Source organism: Pinus tabuliformis, chromosome 2_2 (genome assembly GCF_031772625.1).
Source record: "Pinus tabuliformis cultivar Carrire ecotype Pingquan chromosome 2_2, CPIR1, whole genome shotgun sequence".
NCBI lineage: Eukaryota > Viridiplantae > Streptophyta > Pinopsida > Pinales > Pinaceae > Pinus > Pinus tabuliformis.
Window position 1 is genome coordinate 277,675,300 of NC_142300.1, and position 16,237 is coordinate 277,691,536.

The window sequence follows — 16,237 nt, forward strand, 5'->3', positions numbered from 1 at the left end:
ACTAGGATGAAGAATCTCTCAAAGACATTGGAAATGGTCTGGGCGACTTCATAAAGATATCCAAATAAACAAAGTTAAGAAGGTATACTTCCTATGCTCACATCTGTGTCTACATGCATCTAGACAAGGCACTTTTGGACTCGTAAGTCTATGTCATGATGATTTTGAATGGATTCAGCCTATAGACTATGAACATGTTCCTTTTAGATGTAGAAAATGCCATGCACATGGTCATCTTTTCCGTGACTGCCCCCTAAACGTAAACCCCAAAACTAATACCACCTCAAAAAAAACTGATGAGGAAGGATTTACTAAAGTCAACACCAGGAAAAAGCACCACAAAAAGACTGCTTCAGGATCCAAAAATCCCACAGCCAACTCAACCATACCCTCCACTAGCAACAACTTTGACATCTTAGCTCAATCAGCTTTGAATGACTCTGAACCCTCCACCCAAAACGAAGATATACTCAAGCCATCTTTGGTAATCTAGCCATCAGCCACAAGGAAAGACCCGAAGCCATTTCAGACCCTGACAAGCCCTACATCCAAGCCCACCAAGGAATCCGAATCGAGGAACAATGGAATGGAAATGGATATCTTTCTCCAAGAACCAATTCATTCAAATGACTTAGTAGCAGGAAGCAGTGAGCCCAAACATATGGAAGAGGAACCTGAAAGTATTGACATTGGGGATCTAGACATATTCAGCCTTGAGCAAGCCTGCAGAAGGAAAGAGTTTGATAAAATCCCGAATAGACAACTAGAAAGTCTGGAGGTAATCCTTTCTAGAGCACATCAGCAACGAACTCTAGGGATTCAACCGGGCAGTCAATGGGATGGGAAAAACCTCCCCAAAGATACCAAGAAACAAGGAAGAAAGACAGATCTGCAAAGAACCATCATCATCGGGGAAATTTTGGTGGAGTTAGGAAGATATTCCAAGTTAACAAAGTACTACAGGCCACTATCCAATCTTGAACCATGGAGCTCATGTCTTGGAACTTAAGAGGATTAAACTACCCTGTGAAGTACAGAATGATCAAAAACATGATACAACAGGAGAAACCTCACATTTTCTTCATGCAAGAGACAAAATGTAACAGTAATACCCTCAACACCATTCTCTCAAAAGCCTGGCCAGGAAGCCAGTCAGTAGTAGTGGACGCTTCGGGAGCTTCAGGGGGACTGGAAATAACATGGGATACACAAGCTATTTTGCTCACTGATTTTCATGCAAATCATAATCTCATTCAAGCAACTTTTCATATTATTGGGACCAATATTCATGGACATCTCACCAATGTCTATTTCCCTCAGGATGCTGCGAACAAATTGGCATTGTTGAACACAATTGCAAGGATCAACTCCACCAGAGCCCATCCTCTCTGGATTGCAGGGGGTGACTTCAATATGATCACTAAGCTTGAAGAAAAGAATGGAGGCCAGGTCAGACTAGATATGGAAAGCAGCCACTTCAAGGATTTCATACAAAATAACTAGCTCATCGATCTGCCTTTTAACAATGGAATGTACACCTGGAACAATAAAAGATCAGGCTCGCAGCAAATAGCCTTGCGGCTGGATCGCTTCTTGTTATCTGACAATGCAATTCATGTAGGAGGAGATTTTACTGCCTCAATCTTGCCGCTTTCGGGGTCAAATCACTAGCCCATATCATTGCAATGGCAAAGACCTGGCAACTCCACAAGGAGACCCTTCTACTTTGAAGCATTTTGGCTTACCCACCTAGATTTCAGTACTATGGTCATCTCCGTTTGGAAAAGTTTCATACCCCTAGAAGGAAAAAAATGTATCAACTTCAACAATGGCTTAAACATCTCAAAGCACATATCAAGCAATGGAATCAAACGACCTTTGGAAATATCTTTCAAGCCCAAAGAGCTCTAGCACAAGAAATGATGGAAATTCAGCAACAAATAGTTACTAATGGAAGGACAGAAACTTTGGTCGAAAAAGAATAGAACCATCAGAAGCAACTGGATGAAAGAAGAAAGTAAGAAGAGATCCTCTAGAGGCAGAAATCCAGAGTAAAATGGCTAAAAGAGGGAGAGTGGAACACAAAATTATTTCACCGCACCACCATTCAAAGAAGAATGCACAATGACATCACTCAAATTCAGAATCAGCAGGGAAAAAGGATGGAACAACACACTGATATTGAAAGAGTGTTACTCCATTATTTCAAAAACATTCATCAGGAACCACAAATCAACAGATAGCCAACAATAAAACAGATTCTCTAGCATATCCCTAAAATCATCAAGGAAGAACATAATCAATTACTCCTTAGACCAGTTACTCTACTAGAAGTTGAAACAGTAATGAATCAACTCAAAGAGGGGAAAGCTCCTGGACCAGATGGATTCACCTCCATCTTCTTTCATAAATTTTGGGATCTCATCAAAGTGGATGTTTGGTAGGTTGTGGAAGAATATCGAACTTTGCATTGGTTGCTTCCATCTCTAAATGCCACCTTTATTGCACTCATACCTAAAGAAGAGCATTCTATAACTCTGGACAAATTTAAGCCAATAGCTCTCTGCAATGTTATCTACAAAGTCATAGCCTCCCGCCTGAAACCGTTGCTTCCCATGCTAATATCGCCAGAACAATCGGGATATGTAGAAGGACGACAAATCATTGACGGCATCATCCTCACACATGAGATTATTCATTCTTTAAACCACAACAAAAAAGCAGGTATGCTCTTAAAATTGATCTCTCAAAAGATTTTGACAAATTAAGCTGGATATACATGCAAAGAATGCTTATTGCCTTTGGTTTCTCTCCTACCTGGGTCAGATGGGTAATGAATCTGGTCTCCTCCACTTTTTTCTCTATTTTAGTAAATGGTATTCCCTCTCGTCCTTTCCACCCCTCAAGAGGCATTCGCCAAGGAGACCCTCTCTCTCCCTTTCTTTTTGTGTTAATGGCTGAAGGGCTAGGACGTCTAATAAAGAACGCTCTTCATACTCAGCAGATCAGAGGCATCTCTATCCATGATTCCCCAGCCATCACTCATCAACAGTTTGTAGATGACAACATGTTGTTTGGGCACCCTTCAGTTCAAGAAGCTTTTAAATTTAAATCTTTGCTTGATGAATATTCGGAAGCATCTAGAGCCAGCATCAACATTGCAAAATCCCAAATCTTCTTTTTTCACACTCCCCACTCCACTCAATCCTTTATATCTCGCATCTTTGGATTCTATAAAGCCTCCCTTCCCTCAAAGTATTTAGGCACCCCATTAACTGATTCAACTATTAAACATGCCTCATGGCATTTGCTCCTCGAAAAGCTTGAAGCTCGCCTTTCTTCCTGGACATATAGAGCCCTTAATATGGCCAGTCGTATGGTGCTGGTTAAGGCCGTTTTAAAATCGATGCCTCTATATCTTTTCTCTGTGTTAGCAACACCAAAATGAGTGCTTAAAAGAATCAAAAATTTGCAATGTAACTTTCTATAGGGATCCTCAGGCCAAAATAGAAAATGGGCATTGGTTAAATGAACGAAAATTTTCCTCCCCAAAAAATATGGAGGGGCCGGTCTCCGTGATCCTCAACATAGCAATGTGGTTATGAGAGCAAGGATATGGTGGAAATGGCTATCAACTCCACACACACCTTGGGCAACACTATGGACTGCCAAATATGCAAATAACAGGTCGCCAGATGAATTAATCAGACTTCTTTCCACTGAAAAGGGCTCCCTAATCTAGAATGCAGCAAAACAACATAGAAACATGATACAGAAGCACAGTTTCTGGGAAATCAGAGATGGCAGTAATGCTTGGTTCTGGGTTGACTATTGGCATCAAAGACCACGGCTCAGCAATTTATTTAAACCTCCACATACAGAGGATTGGGAAACACAACAGGAGGAAATAGTCAATCAACATTGGACTCCAGCCCTCAATCATGGATATAGGCAATGGCTAAATGTAGCACAAATAATCTGACAAGGAACAAAGCAAATCCATAATGAGCTTGACACAGAACTCATGAACAGGAAAATCTGATTCTCAGACAAGAAGGATATCCTTAGATGGGGATATACATCACGTGGGACTTTCACTACAAAGGAGACGTACAATCTCTTGATTGGCAATCAGGATGGAAAAGACCCAATGTGGGACAAAATATGGTCTCCGGTTATTTGGTTCAAGATTTCAACGTTTCTCTAGCTGCTATGTCAAAAACGGATTCTCACCTGGGACAATATGAGGAATAAAAGCTTCCATTGGCCCTCTCGATGCCCTAATTGCAACCAACATGAAGAGACAATCCCACATTTCATGGACACATGCCACCCTACCAATGAAATATGGGAAAAAATTGAATTCAGATGTCAAAAGAGGGTAGAGTACCAGAGGATATTACAAACACCATTCGAAACTGGATAATCGATCCTTACAAGAGTAGATTGCTAAACTCTCTCTGGAAAATAATTCCAGGCCTACTTGTATGGAATTTATGGAAAGAAAGAAACATACGCATTTTTAAGAATCAATGCACTCCTCTAAATACCATATGGAATAATTTTTGCAACAATCTACAGGAAACCTTGACTCTTCAAAATTGGCATGAAGAGGACTTACCTACCTTACCTCAGGAGAAGAACATATGAGAGAATTGGCATCTTTGCATCTCCCAAACCCAATTAAATTCCAACGCTCCAAGTCAATGGAAACCTCCTTCCCAAGGAATGCTACAATTAAATTTTGATGGAGCCTCCAAAGGCAACCCAGGTAAGGCAGGCTACGGAGGAATCTTCAGGGATCATGAAGGCATACCTGTCTTGATATTCTATGGATCAATAGGATGGGACACAAACAACTCCGTAGAATTAGAAGGACTATGTCAAGGACTGTGCTTGGTTCAACAGCATGGTTTTTTCCTATAATAATTGAAGGAGACTCACAAATCTTTATCACCATATCCAATCAAATTCTTCAGGGTACACCTGTCCACAAAGTAGCTAGCAGCTGGAGATTAGAGGCATGTTTAGAGCTCATAGAAAAATGGCTCTTAACCAATAGAGTAATCACATTTCAACATATCAAACGGGAAGGCAATAAAGTGGCGGATCTCCTGGCAAATCTAGGGGTGGATAGTGAACGAGTTCTAAATGCTGGCTCGCTTAACATTTTAAATGACAACTCTCATTTACAGGAATGCATCAATTTGGTTCAGAGAGATGCAGAACTCTCGGATGCGGGTGATTAATCGCGTTGGTACAACGCAACTAATCCGGGCTGGCAAGTGGTGTGGCCACATGGCCACCCACACTTCCACCCAGAATCCAACCACGATAATTAATGGTGTTTTAATGATGTGTGAAAGCCAAAAAAATTTAATGATGTGGGAAGGTTGAGGATACCTCACACTGATCCATAAGATGGCAATTTCGGTTCGCCTTCTCCCCGTCCTGCCTCCTTTGGCCTATCACTGCCTCCCCACTGCTGCAGAGCTGAGCTCTTGCATGACTATGTGGAGAAGGTGCTAGATCCTTTGTTGCATTGAAATGGTTGAAGGTGCCCACTTCTCGCATAACCTGATTTGTTGTTTCAAAACTGTTGCTTAGGCCCTGAATTCTGCTTCTGATAACATAATTCCCCATTCTCCTACCTCCACTGGCCATTCCATCCCTCATCCTGCTCCTTCAAGCACCCGTCGAACCAATTCCAACCAGACCACTATGCCTCGTTTGCAGCACAGGATGAGATGTAGAAGGGGTAGCAGCAGAGGCAGAGCATCCAACCTCCCTCGATGTCCCTCTCTGCTTCCAGTCCTGCGGGTTCCTCCTTGCCTTCGATAGCTGCTCACTTCACGGGTCGGTATCCCACCACCCGCAGTGGTAGGGGGCGTGCCTAGACGGCCGGCTATAGGCGTGCTGTGGACGCCCAACAACCTCCTGATGACTCTGACCCGACGATGCATCCCTGCCATTCTACTCAGTTCCAGTTTCGCTGTACGTTGGAGCGCCCGTGCATTATAGCTACCATTTCTGTTTCCTTTAGAGAGGAGCCACAGAGCTCTGTCGGCCCAAAACGCATCATTCAGGAAAGGATTGACACTTGCACATGGAAAATTCTTGGTAGCAGCTGAGGGACTTGCAGAACTCATGGTGAAGCTCTGAACCAGATAGACGCAGCTTAGGTACACAACACTCCAGGCGGCAATGTGAAGATGGAAGTCACGACGAATGGGCAACAACACGACGAAGAAGATATGGATGCCTACAGGTGTCTCATTGTGGAGAAACCTCTGCCACCTACTGACACCTAGCAAGCTAAGGCCTTTTTCTGGTCTGTTTTGAAGTTTTGTTAAAATTGATGTCAATTTTTTTGTTTTGGTCAAAAAACTCTACTACAATGTTACTAAAGGTTGGTTCCTCTGTGTGGGCAGCTCAATCCTTGAATTTTGGACTAGTTTCCCCTTTGAGGGTAGTCATTTTCAGTTACTGTTGGTTTAAACATGGTAAAATCCGAGACAGGATCTGCAGAAGACAGTGCCTCCATGTATTATTTTTTTTGTTTCATTAATAGATTTAGTCATATTTAAAAAAAAAAATATATATAAAAACTATATATAAAAAAAAAATCTATTTTATAGTTCAGTTCCTGTCACAGAAATCAAAAATCTATTTTACGGTTCAGTTCCTGTCACAGAAATCAAATCACATCCCTTAATAAGTCTAACCAATTTGAGTTAAAAAAAAAATGCATAAGAAAGAACAATAAAATTCATATATATATATATATATATATATATATATATATATATATATATACCATTTCTATTTCCTTTAGAGAGGAGCCACAGAGCTCTGTCGGCCCAAAACGCATCATTCAGGAAAGGATCGGCACTTGCACATGGAAAATTCTTGGTAGCAGCTCAGGGACTTGCAGAACTCATGGTGAAGTTCTGAACCAGATAGACGCAGCTTAGGTACACAACACTCCAGGCGGCAATGTGAAGATGGAAGTCATGACGAATGGGCAACAACACGACGAAGAAGATATGGATGCCTACAGGTGTCTCATTGTGGAGAAACCTCTGCCACCTACTGACACCTAGCAAGCTAAGGCCTTTTTCTGGTCTGTTTTGAAGTTTTGTTAAAATTGATGTCAATTTTTTTGTTTTGGTCAAAAAACTCTACTACAATGTTACTAAAGGTTGGTTCCTCTGTGTGGGCAGCTCAATCCTTGAATTTTGGACTAGTTTCCCCTTTGAGGGTAGTCATTTTCAGTTACTGTTGGTTTAAACATGGTAAAATCCGAGACAGGATCTGCAGAAGACAATGCCTCCATGTATTATTTTTTTTGTTTCATTAATAGATTTAGTCATATTTAAAAAAAAATATATATATAAAAAAAACTATATATAAAAAAAAAATCTATTTTATAGTTCAATTCCTGTCACAGAAATCAAAAATCTATTTTACGGTTCAGTTCCTGTCACAGAAATCAAATCACATCCCTTAATAAGTCTAACCAATTTGAGTTAAAAAAAAAAAATGCATAAGGAAGAACAATAAAATTCATATATATATATATATATATATATATATATATATATATATATATATATATATATATATATATATATATATATATATATATATATCAAGTATTCCAAAATAATTCAACATCAAAATTACTCACATTTTATATTAAATGTATAAATTCAAGATTAATCATAAGGTATATTAAATGTATAGTTGAATTTAATTTAATTGTAGATTTTGTGAATATTTTTTTTTAACAAGAACGGTTAATGTATTTATTGCCAAAAGTGGAGCATGCTCCTATTACAATTGACAGTAGCTTTTAGAAACTAAGCAATGAGAAAGAGTTGATGATGTAGTCCCTTCTCCTATGCTTATATTAAAAAATTCAATGATTTCTTTGGCTATTCTTGTTTTCTGTCTTACATATTATCTCTGGAAGAGCAATTTATTCGACCTTTTCCTTGTGTTTTTCTTTTTGTTGTTCTTTGAATTGTCGTTCCTTCTACTATTATTCATTTTTCTTGCTGTCCCTTCGACCTGTTGTTCCTTCCTGTGCTGTTCCTTCAGCCCGTTGTTCCTTCGGCCTGTTGTTCCTTCGGATGTTGTTCCTTCTGTTGTTGTTCCTTCGGCCTGCTATTCCTTCTGTTGTTGTTTCTTTTGCTTGTTGTTCCTTCTGTTGTTGTTCCTTCTGTTGTTGTTCCTTCGGCCTGCTATTCCTTCAGATGTTGTTCCTCTTATTGCTGTTCCTTTTGCTTGTTGTTCCTTCTGGTGCTATTCCTTCTGGTTGCTATTCTTTCTGCTATTGTTCCTTAATATGCTTGTCGTTCCTTCTACTGTTGTTGTTCCTTTGACCTGTTGTTCCTTCCAATGTTGTTCCTTCTTCTGCTGTTCTTTCTGCTTGTTGTTCCTTCTACTGCTGTTCCTTATGGTTATTGTTCCTTCTATGGCTGTTCCTTCTGCCATCTGCTGTTATACATTCTGGTGCCGTTCCTTCTGCTTGATAATCCTTGTGCTTGTTGTTCCATCTGCTTGCTGCTTGGCGATCCTAACTGTGACTTTCAAGGTTCCAATTACCACTCTTACTCTGAATATTGGGGCCAGCGAGTGCAGAGCTGCCTTCTATAGATTGTCTAAGGCAAAGGATGAATCGAGTAGGGTCCTCCATTAAAGCTAAGATTACCTTGAGACAACAGGCAGCCTTTATTTGCCAATAAGTCTGCTTGCTTGTTTAAATCCCGTAGAATATGATATGAGTTAGCTGTGTCGAAGTCTTTCAATGTGTTTCGAATTATCTGCAAGGTTTTGTTTAAAGCTGGGTTAGTAAAATAATATTTGGAGTTTAAGAGCTTAATCAGAAGCTCCGAGTCTCCGAATATTTGGATTATTTTATATCCTAACTCCTTCGCAATCTAGCAAGATTTTAGGAGGCTGTAACTCTCTGCTTGATTGTTCGAATTTATGCCTAGGCCCCAGCTGTAGCTAATTTTATTCAATCTATTTGGGGAAAGAATCAATCTCCCTACACCTGTAGTGCATGGATTACCCTTGGACGCTCCATCAAAGAAGATAGGGGCTTTTGGGGTTCCCTGCCACCACGTAAGAAAATCACCTTCAGAGAGACGCAGGCGCCAAGTAGGAGCTTTCATCGGTTTGTTGATTGAATATTTCATTTCTCCTGTCACGCACAGTCCTATCCACGCATAGACTTTTGCAGATAAAATAAATGCAAAAGTTGATTTGTCTGTTATTTCCAACAAGAGAGCTTTTGCTTTGGCAGCCACTTCCACTGATTTCGGGAGCCTGTTGTTGAAAACACACTCATTTCGAGCCAACCACACTTTCCACCAAAGGCATTTTGGAATAACTTGCCAAATGTTTTTCCAGCCTACGTTTTTAGTTTTTTTCTTTGGGTTTTCATCTGCCCAGGAGGTGTATAGAGAAACAAGTGAAATCTGGGAGGGAGTGGGTATGCTAAGTCCATAGAGGACCATCTTCCAGACTTCTTGTGTGAAAACGTAGTCAACTAATAAATGGTCAAAGGTTTCGATAGCAAAAGTGCATAGGAAACATCTAAAGGGGCCGTGGAAGCCTCTTTTGTTTAGATTTTCTCATGTTAGTTCCTTTTTATGCATGAGTAACCAAGTGAAGAAGTTCACCTTTGGTAGGCAAAAGGGAGACCAAACTTCGACAAACCAAGACACCGATAGAGCAGCCTTTCACACCCACCACGGGGGGCCCATCCCCCTGCCACTTGTTCACACCAGCAGATACAACATACAACCCATCTGCCTACACCAAGCCATAAAATGAACAACACCAAGGTTCTTCATAGGTAGGAAGGTGGTGGGTAACAATATGTGTGATAAGAAGGTTGGTAGAAAGGTGACCTCCTCCTTCCCTAGGGTAGTGCCAATCATGCAACCTTCCACTGTGGTTGATGCCTACTGCCTACAAATTGTCTTCTTCCATTAGCTTAGATAGCCCTTGTCCTTTCATTATCTTGGAGCCTGCTTACGCATCCTTATCAGTCGAGCCCCCTAAAGGGTCCTTAACAGTCGAGTGTGCTTATGCACCCTTTGGTCGAGCGACTACGTACCTCAAAGTCAATACGTTATACGCCTTAAGTCTTCACTTCCTCATCTCCAAGAAAGCCTGGCAATCTCCGTTTATGGGCCCTCCATAGGTACTTACTGCTTCAGATACTTTATTACCTATTCATTGTTACATGGTACTTGGATAAGATCCTCAGACTTATGCAGAAGCAACAGGAAACCCTCATTAGGAGGCAGCAATGAATGAGGAGTAAAATTCCCTCATTCAGAACAACACATGGGAGCTAGTTTATCTTCCTCCCAATAAAACTGATTTCCAGAGCTTCTGTGTCAGCAAAGATGTGTGTGTGACTTGTAGAGAGGAGAATCATTGAGCTGCTATATAAATTCTAGTTTTTCTCCACCCCCATTTATCTTTGGTTGTACGATGGACAAGGGCGAGGCCAGAGAGTGTTGCACAGAGCGAGTTTTTTTGTGCTTTAAGATGGTCTGGAATCCCTGGAAAAGTCCATCCTGACCAATTCCCTTTGGTGTCCCAAGAACATCTGTCTGCAAGCTGGAGGAGTCCTTTGTTCACTAGCCAGATCTTTAAATCATTACAGGAATTTAGGGTGGCCAATGGGGCATTCCCTTGAATGGTGTCCTCCCATAGTAATGTTCTATGTCCATTACCCGGTATTCTATATAAATGTTGCTGAATATGGTCGATACTTCTTCTGACTAAATTCCATATTGCTGTTCCTGTTGGAGTAGAAGCAGTTGTGAGGTTTCTCAGGGAGCCTCCCTTTAGGTATTTCTTCCAAAGGATCTTCTTGACAGGATGATTTTTATCTGCATGCAATTTCCATATGATTTTTCCACCAAGAGCCAGATTTGCTGAGCCTGGGTCCCATATCTGTAACCCACCTTGCTGGAGAGGTCTATTCAGGATATCCCATCTTACTAGATGTAACTTGCTTTGATTGCCCTTGCCCTCGTTCCATAGGAAGTCCCGGAGGAGTTTGGAAATCTATTCCGTGGTAGACTTAGGAGCTAGTAGGAGGGAAGACTGGAAGATGGGAAGGGCGGAGAGGACTGCCTTTATCAAAACTAACTTTCCAGCCTTTCTTAGCCATTGGCCTCCCAGTAAGCTATTTTTGCCTTTATCTTGCTAATTACTTCAGTCCATAGGGAGGGAGGGCTTGGGCCCAAGGTTAAGGGAAGGCCTAGATATTTGATCTTTTCCCACTTGTCATACCTAGGGAATCCCAATATGTAGACAATTCGAAGAATAGTTGGGTGATCTACATTCCAGCCATAAACCACACTTTTTCTTTTATTGATCAAGGCTCCTGTGATTAGACAAAAGTGTTGAAGGATTTATTTGAATGCCTTTGCTATCTTTATCAAGGCCCCTCCCAAAAGGAGAGAGTCATCCACAAAGAGTGCGTGGTTTATAGGATCCACCCCTCTTGCTGCCTTGATACCTGGAATAGTGCCAACTTCCATTTCCGCTGTCAGCTTTCTACTTAAGGATTCTGCCAACAAGATGTAAAGAAAGGGTGACAATGGGCATCCTTGGCGGAGCCCTATAGAAGCTTGGAAGAAGTCAGAAGGTTTGCCATTGACCAGGGGGGATATCCAAGGTTTGAGTGTGCAGGCTTTTATTAAGTTGACAAATTCAGCACTAAAACCGAAGGAGAGGAGGATTTTATAGAGAAATGAAAGTTTAACTCAGTTAAAAGCATTTGATATATCCAACTTGATGAGCATGCCTTTTTCCTTCCGAGAGTGGCTAGAGTGGAGGGCTTCTTGCACTTGGATCACATTGTCTATGCGCTGCCTTCCTTTAACGAAATCGCCCTGCAGAGGGGAGATCAGGTTTCCTAATAGAGGCTTGAGTCTATTGGCTAAGAGTTTGGCAAGGATCTTGTAGGAGGCATTGCAAAGAGAGAGTGGTCGGAACCTATCGAAAGATTCAGGGTTAACTTCTTTTGGGATAAGGGCAAGGTTGGAGTTGGTGCACCCTCCCACTTTGGGTTTCTTTTGGAAGGCTTTTACCATTCTGAGAAGATCGAGTTTTATTACATTCCGACAAGCTTTGTAGAAATGAATGGTGAAGCCATCCGGCCCAGGTGCTTTGTCCGGCTACATTTACCAAATGACTTCAACTATCTCTTTTTCAGAAAAAGGTAATATTAACCCAGTGTTTACATCTACAGTGACAAGAGAGGGGATGTTTGACAAAAAGTCGGTAGCTAGGTCATCATTATAAGAACCATCCTCCTAGAGCAGGTGCTCAAAATGGGTTGTGGCTGCCTGTTTTATGAGAGACTGTCCTTTGATAACTTCCCCCTCCCTGTTGGATATTTCAGAAATGTGATTCCGAGAGAGACAGGCTCTGCATTGTTTGTGAAAGAAAGTTGTGTTTCTGTCTCCAGCTTGGAGCCAGAGGCTGCGGGACTTAAGGTGCCAGTATTCCTCTTCTTGTCGAAAGGAAAGAAAGGAGTTGAACTGGGCGTTATGTTCGATGAGTAGCCGAGCTTTGGTGATTTCAGATCCTTCCATGCCTAACTAAATCTCAGCTAAAGCCTAAACTATCTTTTGTCTATGGCTCGTTGGAGTGGAAAGGGTTTTTTTTTTTGCCCAGGCTTTTAATGCAGACTTAGTGTATTTGAGTTTCTGTTCCCACACAAAGCTGGGGGATCCTTCAATTGGTTGCAACCAAACTTGAGCCATGTTAGCTCTGCTATGTTCTTTGACATTTGATGGATTAAAATAGGTGTTGAGCAGGGCTGGTTTGGTTGCATAAGGTTGGCAGCAATTTTTCACGCTTTCTCCTTCATTTTCCCTTTTCTCCCTATAACTCCCGCTACCCTATTTTACACCCACATTTGGCATTGTTTACTTAGCTCCCGAGCGTTTTCTGTTTATAACTCTATAAAACCCCCGATAATTCATATAGTCCCTTTATAAACCCTTTTCCCACGGATCCCGGGCGCAAGGTATAAACCCACAACACAATATGTATTTAGCCGCGCGCCTGTACCACCCCTGTCACGTCAAATCAATGTGGACCCGTGCATTCATTCCGTGCCATCCAATCTTACCCCGCCAGGATCCAATGATAAACACTCCTCCCACCGCTGGAACCTACGCACGCCATAACCCATGGGGAAAGTGGTTTCCTTGCCGTCCCATATGCCACGCGGCACTTGTTTACTGGATTGCTCCTCCATGTATGTAAACCATTGTTTCCCGTGAGCGGTGCGGGGAAACCGCTCACCGCCATCCAGTACGATCCCTGCTCGCTAACACTCTCGCATCTCAGTCGCCCGTTGACCATCCGATCGTCCATCCTGTGATCTGACGGCCCACGATCCTCCATTCGTGTTCCCTCCCGATGGCCTTCGTAATCCAATCTCCACCGTTCATGCGCGCGATCTGACGACTGTCATTTATTCCTGTCTCGCTCATGCAGAATCCATTTTGTTTTCGTGCTTCTGACCTGTATTATTCACCCGAAGGATGAAGGCGGTGATCTACCTACTCTCTGCACAATTAAAGCTTCAACTAATGCATTCAACACAATGTACGCTTGAAGGACAAGAAGGACAACCTTGAGCGGATAAACACAGTTATTAGTTATGGAGCCCCTATCAGTTAGCACTCAGTCTGTTCAGGAAGGACAACAAAGTACTAGTAAATGTCAAATTGATTCATTAAAACACACAGTGTGCAGCAAGGACCCATATCTAATTGTAAATGTGGTTGGTGGCCAGTTATGACCCCTCCATGCTTTGAACAACAGAGCAATTTTGTAAACAAACCCATATATACCTACAAAGAAGATGTAATGAGGGCTGATGGTTGATGAATGTGATTTTGATGTAAAGTTCTATTTCTGGAGACTGTAACTACTGTGATACCTGTAGCTTTTGGTCTTCATTTTCAGCTAATGTAAGCTTATTTTGCTGTTAATTGCTCACTTTCCACTTCTTCTTCTTGTTCCAGGCTGTGACTGTTATGCATTTGTTCATGTACTCTTGATGTTTAGCATTAGAGCTGCTATCATCCCACCTCTGTGTTAGAATCTAGCTTGTATCATTGAATTTGTATGTAGGTTTCTGTTATTTTAATGCCAGAGAGCTGTCATCCTGTCTGTGTATTAGGAAATAGATTTGCAGACCTCCTTACTGGTTGCATCTGGCCATCACAGGGTCCTGTGCATCTGCTGGTGTGATCAGTCTTCTCCATCTTCACCTGTTTCTCAAACTTTGAGTAATTGGTGGTCTAAAGCCTTGTAGTTTGGGGGTGTTCACCCATGTCTGGGGTTAAGCATAGTAGAAGTGGTTATCTGGCTTGAATATGCATCATTTCCTTTCATTCATCCACCATTTTCCAACATCTTGTTGAGTTTGTAATGTTCCCGAGCATCTCTGATATACAACCTAGGAGAGTTTCTTGGGGTGATAACATTAATTGGTGTCGTTGCCGGGGAGAGGAGAATTGAAGCTCAGCTTCCCTGGGAGTACGACATAGTTCTAGATTTTGATGATAGACAAGGTCTGGGCACATAATTTGGTTGTAATCATCTATCTGGCGACTCCATTGGGGGAAGACCAACCTTTGGCGACTCCACATTGAAGTTCTGGCTCAGTTTGTGAGGCATACTCGAAGAAATCCTTAGAAATCAACAGTTGAACCAGTGCCTGACCCTGAGAGGATTGTCAAATAGAAGAAAGCATCACAAAAAGGGGCATCAGGATCAGGTAAGCCTAAGAAATCTCATCCTTCTCTCAAAGATAAAGTTATAGCTGAAGATATACAGATTGAGGATTTAGAAATCAACACTGTTAATAAGGAAATTCCTTCAGAGATTTATTCATCCCCTTGTGCAGTTAGTTCCTCTTTGAATCTCAGTCCAAAGAAAACTTCCCATTCAGTCCAAAGCATCCCTTTGTCTCTGCCATCCATCACATTGCTTCCTATCATTCAATCTACTAGTATCCTTCCACATATCCCAATCATGGCAGGTCAGCAAGCACCTACGAAGATAGAAAGAATTGTTTCTGCTAGATATGGACCTGTAGTCTTCCCTGTTCCTTTAAATCCTATGCCTATGGGAGAATATCATAAATATATGCCTAAATTCACTGGCACAGATGGAGTAACAACAGAAGAACACTTAGAAGCTTTTTACAGTTATGTTGATAACCTAGATATAAGTGAAAATGATGTATGGATAAGAATTTTATTCCAGAGCCTTGATGGAGAGGCTAGGAAGTGGTTCAGAGAATTACCCCAGAGATCTATTGCTGATATTGAAGCCTTAGATGAAGCATTTTTGAAGCACTGGGGAGATAAAAAGGACTTGTTGTATTATCATACTGAGTTTGGTAATCTGAAGAGGGAAAATGGTGAATCATTGCCTAATTTTAATAAAAGATTCAATCGTATGTATAGCAAGATACCAGCTAAGGTAAAACCTACTCCTACCTCTTCCAAACTCACTTATGCCAATGCTTTTGACTCTGATTTCTGCCTGTTATTGAGAGAAAGGAGATGTGCTATGCTGGCAGACATGCAAGATGCAACCCTAGAAGTAGAGTCTAATATCATGGCTGCAGAAAAACTAAAGAATCAAGTTGACAGAAGGAGGCAGAGAGGTCAGGCTTCTACTTCCTCTACTTCATCTTTAGAGCCTAAATTAGGCAAAATGACTAAGATGATAAAGTCATTGGCTGCTAAAATTTCTAAGCTAAAGGTTGAGCAGAATTCAGGAAAAACAAGGCAGCAGAACACATTTGCTCCAAGAAACCCCAATCCATTCAAAAGAGCAAATGAACAGTTACAAATAATTCAGAGCGGTGAAGAATCAAAAGAATAACAAAAGGTTAAAGCTCCTTTCCAAAATGTAGTAATGGAGGAGGAAAAATTTGAAGAGGATGAGGATGAAATTCACTGCATGGAAGATAAAGGCAGCACTGCATTTTTGACATTGACTGAGTATGAAGAATCATTGTTGCAGGAACAAAACAACCAAGAATGGGACATAGAAGATGTTCTACAAACTGAACAACAACAGAGATATAACCTGAGGTTGAATGCAAAAAATGTCAAAGAAAATTCTACCCAAAGAGCTGCTGTCCAAACAGAGTCACAGAATA

The 16,237-nt window shown here is 41.4% G+C and overlaps 1 protein-coding gene across 1 annotated transcript; it reads left to right on the forward strand.

Moving 5' to 3' along the window:
- The first annotated feature begins 984 nt into the window (after positions 1-984).
- LOC149192379 (uncharacterized) lies at positions 985-1,503 on the forward strand. The gene has a single exon (XM_089406918.1). The coding sequence runs from the start codon at positions 985-987 to the stop codon at positions 1,501-1,503; it is 519 nt and encodes a 172-aa protein (XP_089263044.1).
- The last annotated feature ends 14,734 nt before the right edge of the window (positions 1,504-16,237 follow it).